General features: G+C 43.0%; 1 protein-coding gene across 7 annotated transcripts in view; it reads right to left on the bottom strand.

The window, feature by feature from the left end:
• LOC308104853 (uncharacterized protein) overlaps positions 1-17,225 on the bottom strand; it is a 33,487-nt gene that overhangs the window by 5,108 nt on the left and 11,154 nt on the right. For 6 of the 7 annotated variants that reach the window (XM_080455420.1, XM_080455422.1, XM_080455419.1 and 3 more), the window contains exons 5-14: positions 15,638-16,628; positions 14,768-15,250; positions 13,414-13,550; positions 12,613-12,661; positions 12,471-12,521; positions 12,320-12,355; positions 12,010-12,059; positions 11,851-11,903; positions 11,499-11,725; positions 11,054-11,304 (exon numbers count right to left, since the gene is read on the bottom strand). In XM_080455420.1, the coding sequence (XP_080311546.1) occupies positions 11,054-11,304; positions 11,499-11,725; positions 11,851-11,903; positions 12,010-12,059; positions 12,320-12,355; positions 12,471-12,521; positions 12,613-12,661; positions 13,414-13,550; positions 14,768-15,250; positions 15,638-16,628 (2,328 nt within the window). The remainder of the gene's footprint in view (positions 1-11,053; positions 11,305-11,498; positions 11,726-11,850; positions 11,904-12,009; positions 12,060-12,319; positions 12,356-12,470; positions 12,522-12,612; positions 12,662-13,413; positions 13,551-14,767; positions 15,251-15,637; positions 16,629-17,225) is intronic. The other variant, XM_080455425.1, reaches the window with a different exon arrangement.

Here is a 17,225-nt window from a genome sequence, read left to right as displayed (position 1 = left end):
GATCCCTTAGGATTGGTTTAGGGAATTTATAATCCCCTCCCCCTTGTAATTCCCGACACTGGAGCCCATGTCAGACTGAAGCTCCAAGCAGCTTCAGTCTGATAATCAGGCTAATCTAGTACGGTTTTGGGACGTTTCCTGCTGAAATTCCTCTGAATAAATCCAGCAGTGAAACGATCCACATGAACAGAGCCTGTCCTGTCTGTTTATACAGGTTAGTAAAATGGAATATAATGATCATAATAAGAATTATATACATTTAAAGCACCTATGTTGTAAAGGGTGGGACTAACAAAATACGTCTTGAAGAGTGTTGTGCAATACTGGTTGGTGCTGCCTATTGTCTAGTCAGGTGGACAACGTGTCCCATGCAAATGTAGCCTCGTTCCCAGCCTTACTCATCTGTGAAGACAAAAGCCTGGTCGAGACCTAAAGCAGAGAGTGTCTATAGGGGTGGGATTTCCGTCGTACGTATTTCCCCCGGAAACAATCTTTTTCGACCAATCATAACACTCGTACGGAGAATGTAAACAGATTTGTAAAGCGTCAACGTCATTTCCATGGGCGGTACAGTAGGTGGCCAGTGACTTTGTCCAGTTTCACTTTCAAAACCTTTGCATCATGCATGTCACACAAACAGAATGCGATGCGTTTTGCTGAAATAACAAGTTTGTACATATAGAGTCCTATCCACAAATCCACCATTTAACTTCCACGTGACTTGACAGGACGTGCAATAACCCCACATTTGCAAGACCACTTTGGTAGATGTATGTCAGACATTTTTTATAATATTGAAAAAATCTGTAATATATTATCAAACATCTAACAACAATATGAACTAGAAAAAGTGCTCCTCGGAGCACAGGTCTCCGCCAGGTCAGGTTAGTTATTGTGGCCTCCTGGTGGCGCTATAATAGGCCAATGTGAAAAGGGTGGCATTTCTTCCTCGGCCTAGTGGGAATGTGCGTGCAAATTTTCACGGAAATCGCACGCCACGTTCATGATTTCAGACATTTTGTTCAAAATGGACCAATCCTGCAAACTTTGGAATTCAACCTTAGCCAATCAGGATGGAATATGAAATATCGGACAGATGCGTCTTGATCACATGACTATAGAGATACTGTGTACCGATTTGCGTGATGTTTGGATAAAATCTGAAGGATTAATATCCAAAAATGTATTTGACATAAGTCGGCCTCCTGGTGGCGCTGTAAAAAGCAGATGTGAAAAATGCAGTGCAGATGTTTTTCCTTGGCCTCTAGAGAGTAGGCGTGCAAAGTTTCACGCAGATCGGTGCAGTTATAGTTAAAAATGCAAATCGGCCTGTTATAGCGCCACCATGAGGCTGATGTGAAAAGTTTTAAGTGCCATTTCTTCCTCGGCCTAGTGGTAATGTGCGTGTGCAATTTTATGGAAATGGCAAGCTGCGTTCATGATTTGAGGCAGTTTGTTGAAAACGGACCAATCCTGCAAACTTTGGATGGTAACCTTAGCCAATGAGGATGGAATATGGGAAAGCGGACTGATCAGGGTTGATCACATGACTATAGAGATACTGTGTACCGATTTGCATGAGGTTTGGTTAAAAACTGTAGGAGTAATGGGAAAAAATGGGTTTTGCACAAATCGGCCTCCTGGTGGCGCTATAACAGGCCCATGTGAAAAATTTGAGGCAGAGGTTCTGAATTGGCATCCAGGGAGTGTGTGTGCACAGTTTCGCAACGACCGGGCCAACGGTGCCGGAGATTTGGTGGTAACACACAGACAGGACGGACGGACGGACACACAGACGGACGGACGGACGGACGGACAGGGGCGAAAACATACTCTCTCGCCATGCCTTTCGGCCTGGCGGAGACAACTATAGTGTTAACAGAGTGACAATTACATATCACATGAGTCATTGTGAAACAATTATGATTCATGGTCACACACTATTTCAGTAATATAATTAATTTGATTATATCTTATTGTATTTATTTCATTTTTTTTTAATGCAGGTTCATTAAAATGAGTCCATATACAAACACATGTGTTGAATTAACTGTGGAAAAACTTGAAGAACAAGGCACATGGATTAAGTAAGTTTGGCTGTTAGCCGGGACCAGGCTAACTTCACAGCTAAATTTCCATGGTAACTAAGTTGCGTCAATTTTCTTTCGTGAAATCTAGTCATGGATAAACTTATCCAGGGTGAACTGTCTAAGCTAATCTGGCAAGATAATTCAGCTTTCATGAAACCGATTCATCCCAAATCCTGGCTAAATTAAGCCAGGATGGGTGTTAAATCCAGGCTTAACCCATAATTCTGCTTTCGTGAAATAGGGCCTAGGTCTTGCCCAGCGTGATACTAGTGCTGGTGCTCCTGCTGGAGGAATATTATTGATGTAATGGTTGGTGTAATTTAATTATTCGGCCGCCACGGGGACCCCCGTGGACCCCCGGCCGCCAAAAGGCAAGTTTTTCGGGCTTGTAGATCTTCGATTTTCGGCACACGGTGGTGCTGGCGGTGTCTGTGGGTTGCTCGCCGGGACAATTGCGGCCGAAACGCAGAGGTATCAGAGAGAGAAAACCAAAAAAAGTGTTTCAGCAAATCTACCTAGTAACAATTCTGCCCAATGATATTTTTTCAAAAGACCAATCTTTTGATTGATTGATTGATTGATTTATTTATTGACAATTTGCACATAACAAAACAATGTACACAGGGAATAGTCAAAAGGATAGACACAAGAAAGCCAGAAGCTTATTTCCATCGTGGTCCTGTTGATCTTGGTGTAGGTGCGGGCGTGCGTGTGAGTATCTATATGTGTATGCGTGTGTGCGCGTGTGCGTGCGTGCATGTACGTGCGCGCTTGCGCATGTGTGCGGGGGCTGGGGAGGATACGAACCCTAATAAAAAATTAAAAAAAAATGTATTTTTAGGTCGCACTGGTAGTGAGCCATCTCTTAAGGGAGAACTTAAAGCCAGCCATGGAGCTAGTGGTCTTGATGCTTGTTGGTAGTTCGTTCCATGCATCTGTTGCAGTGTACAGGAATGAACTCTGGCCCATGCAACTGCTAAATAGGTGAGGCACAAAGTTAGTGGAGCTTCCTCTGGTTGAGTACCTATGTACTGTGCTGACCTTGGTAAAATATTCATCTAGGTACTTAGGTGCAGCATTATTTATGATCCTGTGGACCATACACATTTTAATTTGAATTACTCTTTCCTCGACTTTGAGCCACTTGAGGCTGTTGAAGTGGGCCGGCAGAAGGTGAGTTCTGGGGTGTAACTTGTGGATCAGTCTAACTAATTTGTTTTGTGAGGTCTGGAGCTTTTTTTTCAGGATCTTTGGGATGTTGGAGTACCAGGATGTGCATGCATAGTCGAAATGGCATTGTACCAATGCCCCTGCCAGTATTATTAGCGCATTTCGATCTACGAAGGGCGATATTCTAGCAAGGAATTTTATCCTCTGGTTTACTTTCATGATAACTTTCAGAGCCATGCTTTCTCCAGATAAGGAGTTATTTAGTATGCATCCCAAATATGTTACTTCTTCCTTATCTTTAATTGGCGAGTTGCCAACCACTACCGTAAGCCCTGGGGATTTCTTTAGCTTGGCTGTAGATGCAAACAGGATTGCCTCTGTTTTGCCCAAGTGGAGTGACAGCCTGTTGTCTTCTAACCAGATACTGACTTTGGTTAATTCTGTGCTAAGCATTTTTTCAACTACTGATTTCTCTTTGTGTGAGACTAAGAGGGCTGAATCATCTGCAAAGAGAAACAGATTGCAATCGCAGGCAGACTTCATGTCATTAATGTATAATAAGAAGAAGAGAGGGCCTAGAATACTGCCTTGAGGGACTCCGCATGTTAATGGTTGAGGTGAGGACATTGTGCCATTTACTCTCACCACTTGTTCTCTGCCATCCAGGTAAGATCTTACCCATTTGGTAGCTGTGGTGTTGAAGCCTAAGGCCCCAAGCTTACCCAGTAGGATGCTGTGATTTACAGTGTCAAATGCCTTCTGTAAATCAAGCATTACCATGCCACAGTACTTACCTAAGTCCACTTCTTTCTTTATGTGATCTGTAAGATATAGTAAACAGGTGTCTGTTGAGTGTGATTTCCTGAAACCGGATTGAAATTCGTACAATAACTTATGTGATGTTGTATAATGTTCTATCTGTTCATATATAAGTCTCTCTATTACCTTTGATAATGTGCATAGAATGGAAACAGGGCGGTAGTTACCTGGTTGTAATTTGCTTCCCTTTTTGTACAGTGGGGTTATTGTCGCCGATTTGAATTCCTGTGGGAAGTGACCTTGGTTGATGGACAAATTTATTATGTGGGTTATGCAGGAAGTGATGACTTCTGCTGCGTCTCGTAGGTATCTGGCTGGGATGTTATCGTGACCTGTTGCTTTTGTAGGATTTAGAGTTTTTAGCTTTTCTAACACTTCTTCTTTGGTTACTTCCCTAAGGGAGAAGGCCTCGGGTTTAACTCCCTTATTTTTATAAAAACGCTCTATATGAGCCTCACTGTAGCACCCTGACTGTGCCGGTAGTGCGCTGACTAGTGAATCTGCTATGGTTGTAAAATAGGTGTTGAGACTGTTGGCTACCTCCAGTTTATCAGATATAATTTTTCCTCCTATTTCCAGGTTTAGATTGTGTGTTTTGGTTTTTAACCTCTTATTGCATCCTAACTGGCCCAGTGATTTCCATAATTTTTGAGGATTGTTTTTGTTTTCTGTAATTTTTTGGGTGAAAAACTCCTTCTTTCTCGTCCTAATTGTTCGTTGGACCTCGTTTCTTAATTTTTTATATTTAGTAAACAGGTGCTCATCCTTGGATTTCCTGTACTTTCTAAAAATGTCATCTCTTAGTCTAATAGCTTTTAAAATATCTGCATTAAACCATGGCTCGGTTCTAGCTTTTATCCTCATAGTTTTTTCTGGAGCATGTTTGTCAACAATCGGTAAAAAAGATGATTTAAAAAGGTCCAATGACTTATCCACTTCTGTACACTTAAGAACTGGAGACCAATCCAAGTTCCCCAGAGAGGAAGATAGAGCCTCACTGCTATATGATTTTTGGGATCTGATATTGATTGTGTTATGATAGTTTAGTACTGTTTTCTGAAGCTTACGTGTACAGTATATGATGGAGTGATCGCTTATGCCAAAATGTATGACTCCACTTTTGGAAATTTTTGATTTGTCAGTTGTTAAAATTAAATCAATAATGGTAGAGGAACTAATCCTAGTGCACTGGTCAATGTGTTGGTGAAAATTAAAAAGGTGGCAAAAATGTCTTAGGGCTTTGTAAGTTGCGCAATGCTTATTTAAAATGTTGGTATTCATGTCCCCAAGAAGGCAAACTTCTGAGTTGATAAAATCTACTGCATTTGTGCAGGTGTCTTCTAATAGGTCATAAAAGTTGTTTTGCTCGGGAGGTCTGTAGCAGGCTCCGATTAAAATTGGTTTTGAGTGGGGTAGTAAAATATCTAACCACACAGCCTCGATCTTCTCGTGATCAAGGTCTGGTCTAATGTTAAAAGCTATGTCTGCCCTAAGGTAGACACAAACTCCACCTCCTCTGCGATTTCTATCTTTCCTAATTACTGCATAATTTTCAATTTCAATTTCTGTATCACTGATGGAGGAGTCTAGCATTGTTTCAGTAAAACATAGAATCCCAACCTTTTGTTGTTTAAATAATGATCTTATTTCCGGGATTTTGGGGAAAAGGCTTCTTATGTTGAGGTGGATAATATGCAGACCTTTAGTGGAAAATAACCTGTCCATGTCCTGGATGTCAGATTCAGTGGAATGTGTTTGATTATCAGTAGACCTGCAGGGGGAGCTAGCGGTATCTAGAATGGGGTGCAGTGAAACCGTCGAGGTATGTGAAGAATGTGGAAGTGAAACTGATGTGACGGTGGGGTCAAACAGTCAGTTGTGGACGCTGTGTTGGAAATTACTTGCTAAAGCATTTGCGCCCTGCAAGTTTGGATGCAGTCCATCTTTTTTAAAGAACGGCTCACGATTCCAAAAGAGATTGAAATTGTCAATGTACTCCAGTTTTTGGGTTTTGCATTCTGACTGGAGCCAAGTGTGGAAAGATAGGATTCTACTGAAGAGTCCTCCTGAACCGCGCGGCAGTGTAGGGATGGGGCCAGAGATGTAAACAGACAAACCTGTCTGTTTAAGGAGTGTAAAAAGTTCTTCAAACCCCTTTTTTGTGATCTCAGATTCATGGCGTGCTATGTTTTTGAAACCTATGTGAACAATCACTCTTTTGACGGTGGATGGGAGTGAAGGAAGCATATTTTTGACTGAATCCATAATGGTTTGGATTGTAGCACCGGGGAGACAGACCGTGTTTGCGTTAAAAAATCGCACATCTCTAATTATGGAGTCGCCTATTATGAGTGTGGTTGGAGAAAAAAGTGGCCGAACGGGAGGGGGGGACTGAGTGCTTCCAGTTGGCGTCGAAACCTGTGCATCCGTCTGGACGCTAGACGAAGTTACCTCCGCAGCAGTCTGGACGCCAAGCGACGTCACCTCTGCATCTTTCTGGACGCGAGATGACGCTCTGGACGACAGTACCTTTGTTTTGGTCTGGGTGTCAGACTGATTTGGTGTGGGGGGGGAGGGGTTTGGAGTCGACTGATGGCTCGTGGGACCCCCAGACCTTCTGTTTACAGCTGACAGCAACAATTTGTGTCGGGTAGAGGTGGATGGCTCCTTTTGACAATTTCCCGACCCAGCGGTGGACTGTGCATTTGCTTGGTCCTGCATAGGGCCAGGTCGAGAAGATGGAGTATGTTGCTGAGAACAACGATCAGTGGCCAAGGTGGATATCTTGGACATTTCTCTGGACTGTGTCGAAGATGACATCGAGCCGTCAGACTCAGAAGACTCGGATGGAATATTGTGCATAGGGTGTGGGGGGGTGAGCGGCTCTGCCAGTAAAGAGTATCTATTACTAGTGTTGGTCTGTGTCGCATGGGGTTGATGGGGACAGTGGCGAGATGTTCCTCTATGTTTCCTCCGACTGGTCTTTTTCCAGTGGGCAGGGGTGGAACATGACGGCCGCCTGATCTTAGGCCTAGCCCCCATTGGGACAGTCGCGTCCAGTTCCTTTGCTGCTGATGTGAGCTTGGCACCCTGTTGGGTCCCGCTGTCGGGTCGCTCCGTCATTGGGACAGTCGCGTCCAGATCCTTCATTGCTAATGTGAGCCTGGACTTGGGCTTAGCACCCTGCTGGGTCATGGAGTTGACCGGCTCCGTCATCGGGACAGTCGCGTCTAGCTCCTCCACTGCTGGTGTCGGAGCGGCGAGGAACAGTTCTGGATCGGTTGCGTCGGCACCGGGCGATGTGGCATCGGGGCAGAAGGAGGCGAGGGAGTCGAGGAAAATCTCGTCTATTTGGATTTTGTGCAGCGTCGATATCCTTTTCTGCAGTTCTGCTACTTTCTTGGACAGGTGGAGGCAGCTGTCACAGCCAGGTGTTAAGGTGAGTGGTGGCATGATGGCGGTTGCGGCAAAGGCCCATATGACTGGGCCTATTGCGTTGAGTCAGCCTCTGGCAAGATTTTGGTGGTCTTCTTTCTCGGTGGATGTTGATGTTGTTTCCGATTGCTGGATAGCTGTCGTGCTAGCAGCCGGTTTGCTCCATCAGGCTAGCTGTCAAACTAGCCGCGGGCTAACAGCTGCCGAGCTAAACAGCTGTTTAGCTCCAGCCGGCTAGCTGTCAAACTAGCCGCAGGCTAACACTGGTAGTAGCCCAAACCGAGACAATTCGCCAGTATACCCATATAGGAAGAAATCTGTGTATCCGATCTTTAAAATATGTTATTGGACATATAAATCCGGGTAAAACTAACAATATCTATCATATTTTGGTAAAATGCGGCTGATATATAGCTTAAAAAGAGGAGAAAATAGGCAATTTAAGAGGAGCTGCAAACAGACGTCCTCTCACGTCTGTGTGGCCTGACTCTGTGTTTGGAACTTCACCATCTCTCAATCACAGCTTGGTGTATCCACGACCACTTCTGACGTCACTTGATGTGTCCACACCCATTGATGTAACCACAGCCATGTTCCAGCGCCATCTTTGCCTGCAGTTACCCATACTTAGATTTATAAACCAGCAGCTATTTGTTCCTCGGTGTGTAAGCTGTCCATTATAGTTGTCTCCTTCCCCGAGCTACCTGGCCCAGGATGTAATACTATTTGGGGGGAGCTACTCAAAGAGACTGCCATTACAAGGTACTCACATCTTGTGATTAGCCTTCTCACATTGACTTTCAGTTTCTTGTTTTTTTCCAAGTATTCCACATATTGCTTTTAATCATTCTCGCAGTCATATTCAAACTATAGAAAACTCTGCTGCTTTCTCCCAACTTCTTGCAGACTGGCCGACCGGGGCAGCGTGCAAATTGTAAACAAAGAGTCAATGAACGTCGTCGAATTGTCGCATGACAGTGACATCACTGACACATCCTTGGTATCTTATAAGCAGCTTCAAGCATATGCCGTTGGTAGTGTCGCATAACAGTGAAGTCACTCACTAATCCTTGATACCTTTATCTGTCTTCAATTATGGTGGCGCATCCAATCGCAATGGCTATGGGCGGAGCGGAACACAGCACTTTTCAGAGCTAAGGCCAACCCCCCTCACGTTAACTATGAGCGACGTGATTGGTTAAAAACCTTAACATGGGAGGGCCGTTCGCAGGACAGACGAACTGAGGACTGATATAAATAATCAATTTTAAAAATGAAGTAATGTTTGAATTGTGGCTGGGTGGTGCTTGTCCTTGATGATGCGCTGAGCTTTGACTACACATCTCTTCTTGTACAGTCCCTGGAGCGCGGGGAGCTCGCATCCCATTATGCGCTCTGCCGATCGCACCACTCGCTGTAGGTTTTTATTTTCTTGGGCAGTGTAGTTTCGATACCAGGCGATAACACAGCCTGACAGTATGCTTTCAATGGAGCTGTTGTAGTACAGCCTGAAGATGCGGGGGTCTACTCCAAACCTCTTCAGGCGGCGAGATCAGTACAGTCGCTGCTGAGCTTTTTTCCTCACATGCATGGTGGTATTGTCCCACTTGAGGTCCCCCTCGATGTGTACTCCGAGGCACGGGCCCCTGAATTTGTCTTTGCGTGGGGAGCACAAAGAGAAAGAAGAAACAAGCATCCAAGTCTGCTTGTTAAGCGATAACATTTGTCAGGTTTTGTCAACTTGTCAGGTTATGTGCGAGAGAAACAAGAAACCAGGCAGACTTATAGACAAGACAATACTGCAAACTCTGCAGACAGTGACAAGGGGTGGGAGAGCCTGGCAACCCCTAGCGGTAGGGTGGGGGAGCAAAGGCTCCCTTGTGATTCCAGTATCAGACGCTAGTGCTCCGAGGAACTTGAACTTGCTGACCCTTTCCACTGCAGCTCCATCAAGATGGGCACATGCTCTCCCCTCTGCCTCCTGAAGTCCACTATCAGCTCCTTGGTCTTGGCGAGGTTGTTCTCCTGGCACCAGATTGCCAACTGATTTCATCACTGTTGACAATCCAGCATACTTGATGATGATGTTGGAGTCGAGAAGTCGACAGGAAGTCGAGAAGTTGAAAACTTGAGAGAATACCAGTTTCGGAGGACAGATTGAAAATTACTTTGTTCTTGACGTTTAACCACTTGAAGCATCCCTATTCGGTTTTGCCAAACATAGCAGTGGCGCGTTGTGAGCTTGTAGATCTGCTATGTTTGGTGAGGAGATTTGGGGTTCAGTACAGTGCAACTGTTAGTCTGTTTTACTAAGTGTAGAGAGTCTAAGTGGTTAAGCTGAAGTGACATTGAAAACAATATTTTATAAGTGTTTTGTGGCACCCCTGGACTTGCGTCACGACAACCCAGGGTGCCATGGCACCCACTTTCAGAAACCCTGCCCAACGACAATGGGATCTAAACTCCAGGCACTCGTGTTGCGCTGTGCACTCAAAATGTGCCTCATGACAGTATTTCAAAGTAAACATGTTTATTTGATTGATGAATGGTCCATACTACACAGTATGGGCCATATTTGATTTTCCCTAACCAATCATTAGCCATTAAAAAGGTAAACTAATCGCCAATGATTAGTTAAGGAAAATCTAAACGCTTCCCCCTTGGAAATCACTTAAAGGGGAAGACCACCCATTTTCAATATTTAACTATGTCATTAATATAGCATAAAGGAGTTGTGTGGAAATAAGAAAAAAGTTCCCCCCTTTCTGTGTTGCGTTGAACTGGAGGATTGATTTTGGGTTTAACATTGCAAATTACACCGTGATGACTCATCATGGTGTAATTTGCAATGTTAAACCCAAAATCAATTTGGGTTTAACATTTAAAATTTTTAACATTTAAAAATTTTCTTATTTCCACACAACTCCTTTATGCTATATTAATGACATAGTTAAATATTGAAAATGGGTGGTCTTCCCCTTTAAGCCACGCTAATGTTAAACTGAAGCATTCAGTCTTCAGTCTGTTGAAGTATTAATGTATGTGTAAATTCGGTTCTTCTGTTTTTTTTCCCCGTAACATATCATTTCTCTGTAGATTTTGTGTTAATATAAAACTGTTATGAAGAGGTAGGATATTATAAGCATTAGCTTCTTCCTGCTCCTTTTCGAACAAATCTATGATTTATTGTTCATTAAGATAGTTGGATTTGTTTTGAACATATTTTGTATTTTTACTTATTGTTTTATTGTGACTTTTTTCTTGTATGGTGTTCAAAACAATTAATAAGAAAGAAAGTCTGATATCAGACTACCTGTTAACTCTTTCATTAAAACTTGTATTAAATGGTAAATTTAGTTTTGAAGCTCTTGAATCTTGTCTGTATCTCTCCACTCCTATCTGTACCTGTGCTAAAACGACTGAATTTCCCTCGCTGGATCAATTCGATCTGTTTGTCTTATGATCTACCATCAAAATTAGTTTTGCTGAACTGGAAGCACACAGGCAATCTTTCTGTCTCCTCTTGGTGTCATTCTTACTTCATGCCATGAGCTGCAGTTGGGGGCGAGGTAGATGCGGAAAGTGTGAGTGTCAACACTACTCCACTGATCCTTGTAGATCAGCACCGCTCCGTGGAGTTCATTCTCCTGTGCGTCCCGGACGATGGCACCCACAGGAGACAGGGAGGACACTGACCACTTTAGATGACTACCAGAGGACTGGACTCTCTCAATGACGGGATCCTTGCCAGTGACGTGTAGGACAGCAAATACCTTCTCTTTGTCCTGGCCTGCAGGTGAAGATAATGAGGAGGAAGGATGGAGGGACAGTTTTATAGAGACAACAAGACGACAATGCATGGAAGCCAAAAAAGGCTGAAGACAGTGAAAATAGTGGATTCACAGTATTCTATAATATCAGACATGGAAGATGTTTAGTTGTACAGTCAATAATAAATATGTCAGAGGCAGCATATCTTCTCACCAGCCAGGCACAGGGAGTGGGGGAACTGGATGGTCTTGAGGGCAGATGCATCCTTGTTGACTGTCTGTACGTTGAATATGGGACCAGCAATCGTCCAGGGGTTCTGGACGAACTTGTTGAACTTGGACCAGGACAGGATGTTATAACTCACCAGAACTCGCTCCGACGGCTCAAATATCAAGCCTGTTAACGCACACTCATATGTCCCCTGTCCTTCCAGCTGAGCCCTAAAGAATACACGCACGCACACACACACGCGCACGCGAGATGAAGTTAATGTGATGGGTATTTGCTGTTCTCTACAGTATGAAACCAGAGAAGCAGATGATGTCAAAGTGATGTCCAGACTCACTGCAAGCGTCCTCTGGAGAGTTTCTCAGGAATGATCATCTCATCGCCGTAGCTCTACCAAGCAAACACACACAGGAGATCATTAAGGATCACCAACAGCCATACATACTGTACATACTGTACGTACATCAAGAAGAGTGTCTGATTTGATCAAACTGACCTGCTGGACATGTTGGCATTTTTCACAGCATGATCCCAAGTACACCTCATCTGGAGGGACAAATAACAACAGTTACACATATTTACACTATATTGAATTATACCGTATGTTTCCCATTGAAAAGCTCAGCTTCAGGACCAGGGCTTAATCATGGACAGATACATAAGAATCATCAAGTCAAATGTTCTCATGATGTGAAAGGGAACAACATTCTGAGAGAGGAGATGAATTCCACAGTTTAACCAGGTGTAGATTTACATTCATGAATCATAGATTTATATATGCATTCATTCAGTAAACTCTCACCTACCATTATCATAATCATCCAGATCAGTTTGGTTCAGCTCTACAGGAAGGACATTAAAGAGAAAGCGTTTAGTTGTGTGTAATCCTTCACGTTGTATTCACACCAACACTCACAGTTCATTGTAGAATTGATTAAGGAGAGTTACATTATTTACCTTCCTCTCCACTTTCTATCTCCATCATCTTCATCATGTTCATGCAGTCTTCTGTAGAGAGTAAAGACAGAGGACAGTTAGTGGATCAGAGGCAGCTTGGAGGCTTACAGTGTAAAAGATGAATATGATCCATGTCTCTCACCAGAATCTTCATCCTCCTCTTCTTCTGAAGACATATTTACACATGGTGCCTAAGAATGAAGATTCATAAAACAGAATATTCAGTCAGATTCAGCCAGTCTAAGAAATTAAAATTCAGAATGCTACAGCATTGAACCCAGTTCAATTGTAAATGCTTACATAAAGCATAGTCTGTATACATCTACAAGGTGCTGTGTCCACCAAAGAGAGAGTTATATTCTCAACTCAACTTTAGGTGAGAGCCTTGTGGAAACACTTGGTGAACACACAGCCTAATAATAGCATGACATCAGATGCATTAATAAACATCTTGCATAAAGCCTGTTTTCAGAGAACAGAAGGAAGCTCACTTCAAGGGAAATTGTCACATTGTCATATTGAACATACTGTAGACTGTGGATAAAGAGCTGACTTGTTAGAAAGACATGAAGCTTTGTGGATTTTCACTTTACAGAACTTGTTTCTGAACTGTCAGAATGATGATTGTTTAAACACTAATGTCATGTTATGACACGTTTATTGGAGGTGATATTGCTTTGCTGTATTTCGTCTTTTCTTTTTCTCTAATTTCAACTCCTCTCTTCTCCTGTCTATGGACAGATTCTAGGAGACCTACATGGATAACTACTTAGTAACGAATTACATATGATTGTGTCCATTTGGAGATACTTTTAGCATGTATATTATATTATACACATCTTATTTTGGAGGTGCAAACATGTCCCTTAATGAAACCAATAATTATTATATATAAGGTAATGTGTGTGATTGATTGATGTCAAAGTGAATGTTCATCTCTCACTGGCTGGGTAGGAGCTTCACACGTGGTGTCAGCTCCTGAAGAGGACGCTATTGGTCCAGGATGTCTCTTCAGCAGCCAATCAGAAACCTTGTCAGGTGACCTGAGACTTCCTGTCTCAGATGATGTTCCACCACTCACTGGAACACAAGACAGTAAGATATTTACAATGATAAATACAAGAAGAAAAACATGCAACTCATCAGTAACATTTATATCAATAATAATAATAATAATAATAATAATAATAATAATAATAAGGGTAATAATAATAATAATAATAATAATAATAATAATAATAATAATAATAATAATACATACATTCAACTTTGGTTCTTGCATTATTACTGTGAATCTTTTTTAAAGGTTTAATGACATTCACTTTTACACCACATTCAAAGTCTTTGTCCTGGTCCTTCAAAAGTGTACAAAAAGTTTTAAGTGAAAATTCCATTCCAGTGATCAATGACAGGTGTTTTTCTCTCACATTTCTAAAGCCTTTTCAACTGCAATGAAAAAAGAAATCTTTGCCTGCGTGTGTCGCTGGTGAGGGATTTTGCCTGTCAATCATCGCCTCTGCTCCGCCCCCCCCAAAGGAAAGGATAGGGGAGGGGCGAGGAGGAGAGTGGGCGGGATTAATCGACTGTGACCTCACTGTCGAAGGGCCAAGCTCAGATTACTTTTCAGCCTAATTATTCACAAAACCCCAGACCACAGAAAATCCACTGAATGTTCTAAGTTCAGGTTTTTTGGGTGTAATTGAGGTCATAAAACCCCAAATAAAACATTGAAAATAAAAAAAGTGAAAATGAATGTCATGATACCTTTAAAGTCTGTGTCATGTTTTTCAAGTGTTAAATCATATTCAAGTTTATCTGGCTGAGGAAATGTCACATTTATTAAAGTCACTGTAAGAACGTTGACTTTTTTTTCACCCGGTTCCAATTTCCTAAGTGATCCTGGGCGCTACACCGGCCCTACACCAGCGCTACACCGGTCCCCCACAGCCTAGGGAGGCCAGGGCCGAGCTCATGCTTCCTTCAATGCACGAGAGCCAACTGACCTTCTTGTCACCTAACAGGGGGGAGTTTCCCCGGTAGGAAGTAGCGCGTGGAAGGAACACGTTATTCCAACCAGTTCCCTTCCCCTCCATCAGGCGCCCCGGCTGTCATGGGGGAGGCGATATAGTGACCAGGATTACTGCATGTTTTTGTGAGGGTATTAACTACCGTGGGACGGGAGACACAGGGAGAACATGCAAACTCCACACAGAGTAGGCCCTTTCGCCAACCCCACCTAGGGGATGGGCGAAGAATGATGACTTTAAAGTCTGCAGATCAATTATATTGATACTCACTGCTTGGAGGACTGAGGTCCATGCTGTTACTTCTCCTGACAGCTGGCAGGCTTGGTTCTTTAGGCTCCATCACTACAAACTTCATCATCCTGTCTATCATCTCCTGCTCTCTCCTCCTCCATTGTTCTTGTCGTCTGTTCCAGTCTTCTTCTGTTAATGTTCTCTTTCCTATCAGTCTAGGAAACATCTTGTTCATTGATGAATCTTTATCATCAGTGGAGGCCTGGCTCAGAACAGAACTCATGCTGCCATATCTTGAAGAGGGCGCTATTGATCCACGACGTGAGGATGAAACCTTGTCAGTTAACCAGCTGCCAAATCCTGAAGAGGGCGCTACTGATCCACGACTTGTGGATGAAACCGTGTCAGTTAACCAGCTGCCAAATCCTGAAGAGGGCGCTACTGATCCACGACGTGAGGATGAAACCTCGTCAGTTGAGAAGCTGTATGAACTTCCTGTCTCAGATGGCGTTCCACCACTCACTGGAACACAAGACAACAGACAGCAAGACATTTACAATGATAAAAATACAAGAAGAAAAAAACAACTACAATAATCAATAATAAGGATAATATTACATATATAATGTTGACATATACATTTCACAATGTGATCATTTTAAATCATGTGCACTATTACTGAAAGAGGAATTAACTAAGTGTAGGTCACTGCTTTTTAAGTGTCTTTGTGAGTTTATCTGATAAAAGTCACTATAGTCACCTCCCAATGTATGAATGAATGAACCATTGTGGAGCGCTTTACTTGGGTAGAAAAGTGCTATAAATGATGCAATTCATTATTATTCCTATTCTATTTATAAGAACAATCACATTGAGGTCTGTTAGCAGATCCATTATACTGATACTCACTATCTTCTAGATCCATGCTGTTCCTTCTCCGGACAGCTGACAGGGTTGGTTCCTCTGGCTCCGTCACCACAAACCTCAACATCCCCTCTCTCATCTCCTGCTCTCTCTTCTTCCATTCTTCTGGCAGGGTTGGTTCTTCTGGCTCCGTCACCACAAACCTCAACATCCTCTCTATCATCTCCTGCTCTCTCTTCTTCCATTCTTCTGGCAGGGTTGGTTCTTCTGGCTCCGTCACCACAAACCTCAACATCCTCTCTCTCATCTCCTGCTCTCTCTTCTTCCATTCTTCTGGCAGGGTTGGTTCTTCTGGCTCCGTCACCACACACCTCAACATCCTCTCTATCATCTCCTGCTCTCTCTTCTTCCATTTTTCTTCTCGTCTGTTCCATTCTTCAGCTGTTAATGTTTTCTTTCCTTTCAGTCTTTCAAACAGTGTCTTCTGTCTTGTCTCATGTCCCACCTTGAAGTGTCCTGTGTCTCTGACAAACCTGTCTTCTCTTGAGTCTAATGGTCCAGTGTGTCCTCTGTTCATCATGACCATGTCTTCTGTTTTCTCCATTAGCTCTGTCACTTCTGAAATGTCCCCCTTGAAACCATCTAGAACATGGTACCTGTAGCCACATTTCTCCAGGATCCACCTCAGAGGTTCTCCTTCAGACTCTATGTACTCCTCAACACGTCTCCCTCCCAGCCACCATCCCCACATGAACAGAACCAGAGTGTTTCTCCAGACTCTGTCCCCCAGCAGCTCCATGTGTTCCTCCACTGATCTCCTGTCAGCTTCAGAGAAACTGGACCTGACATCAACAGTCACCAGGACAGCGTGGGGTCCAGGAGAACACAGAGTCACACCGTGTAGAAGGACGTCTTTGATCTTCTGTGATGGAGGTGTAGTCGACCAGTCTGGACAGATCACCACACTCACTTTTCTGTCAGCAACTCGTCTCTTTTGTCTGACACATTGTGTCAGTTTAGTCTGGGTTTTAAACTCCTGGAATATGAGGTTTACTGTGTGTTAGTCATAATAATCAAAACCTTCACTCTATTATGTCCTCAGTGAAGAGTTTGTCTCAAACTTGTTAGAGATTAACTCACTGAATGTGTCTATTTTGTCTAACAATCAATCAATCAATCAATCAACTTTATTTAGCAGACACATGGTCCAATAATAACAAGACACATAAAAACATATAAAAGTACAAAAATATTAGACAGTACAGTCGTAAAACATCATCTATAAATAAGGCAGTCGTACCAGTGTTCCCAGAAAGGAGACTGATAACAAGTATCACTGTGGCAGGGATTGACCAATAATCCAATAATAGAGTTCTGAGACTCATTCAACCGACACATAAATTTATACATTAGATTTCTCCGAAGAGCTTGAAAAGTGCTAATACCCAGGTTGCAGAACAGCTCACTAGCACTGCTCCACCTAGGTTTTCTCATCAGTAGCCGCAAGCAGTCATTATAGGCAACCTGTAGTTTATACAAGCTAGCCTGCTTAAACTTAACCCATAGAGGGGCAGTATATAAGGGAGTACAGTAAGCTCTAAAGAGGTTAGCCTTTACCTCAACAGAACAGAAA

The sequence above is a fragment of the Gymnoscopelus braueri genome (genome assembly GCF_963280865.1).
Source record: "Gymnoscopelus braueri genome assembly, chromosome: 17".
Taxonomy (NCBI): Eukaryota; Metazoa; Chordata; class Actinopteri; order Myctophiformes; family Myctophidae; genus Gymnoscopelus; species Gymnoscopelus braueri.
This window is presented reverse-complemented; position numbering and strand designations above follow the sequence as displayed.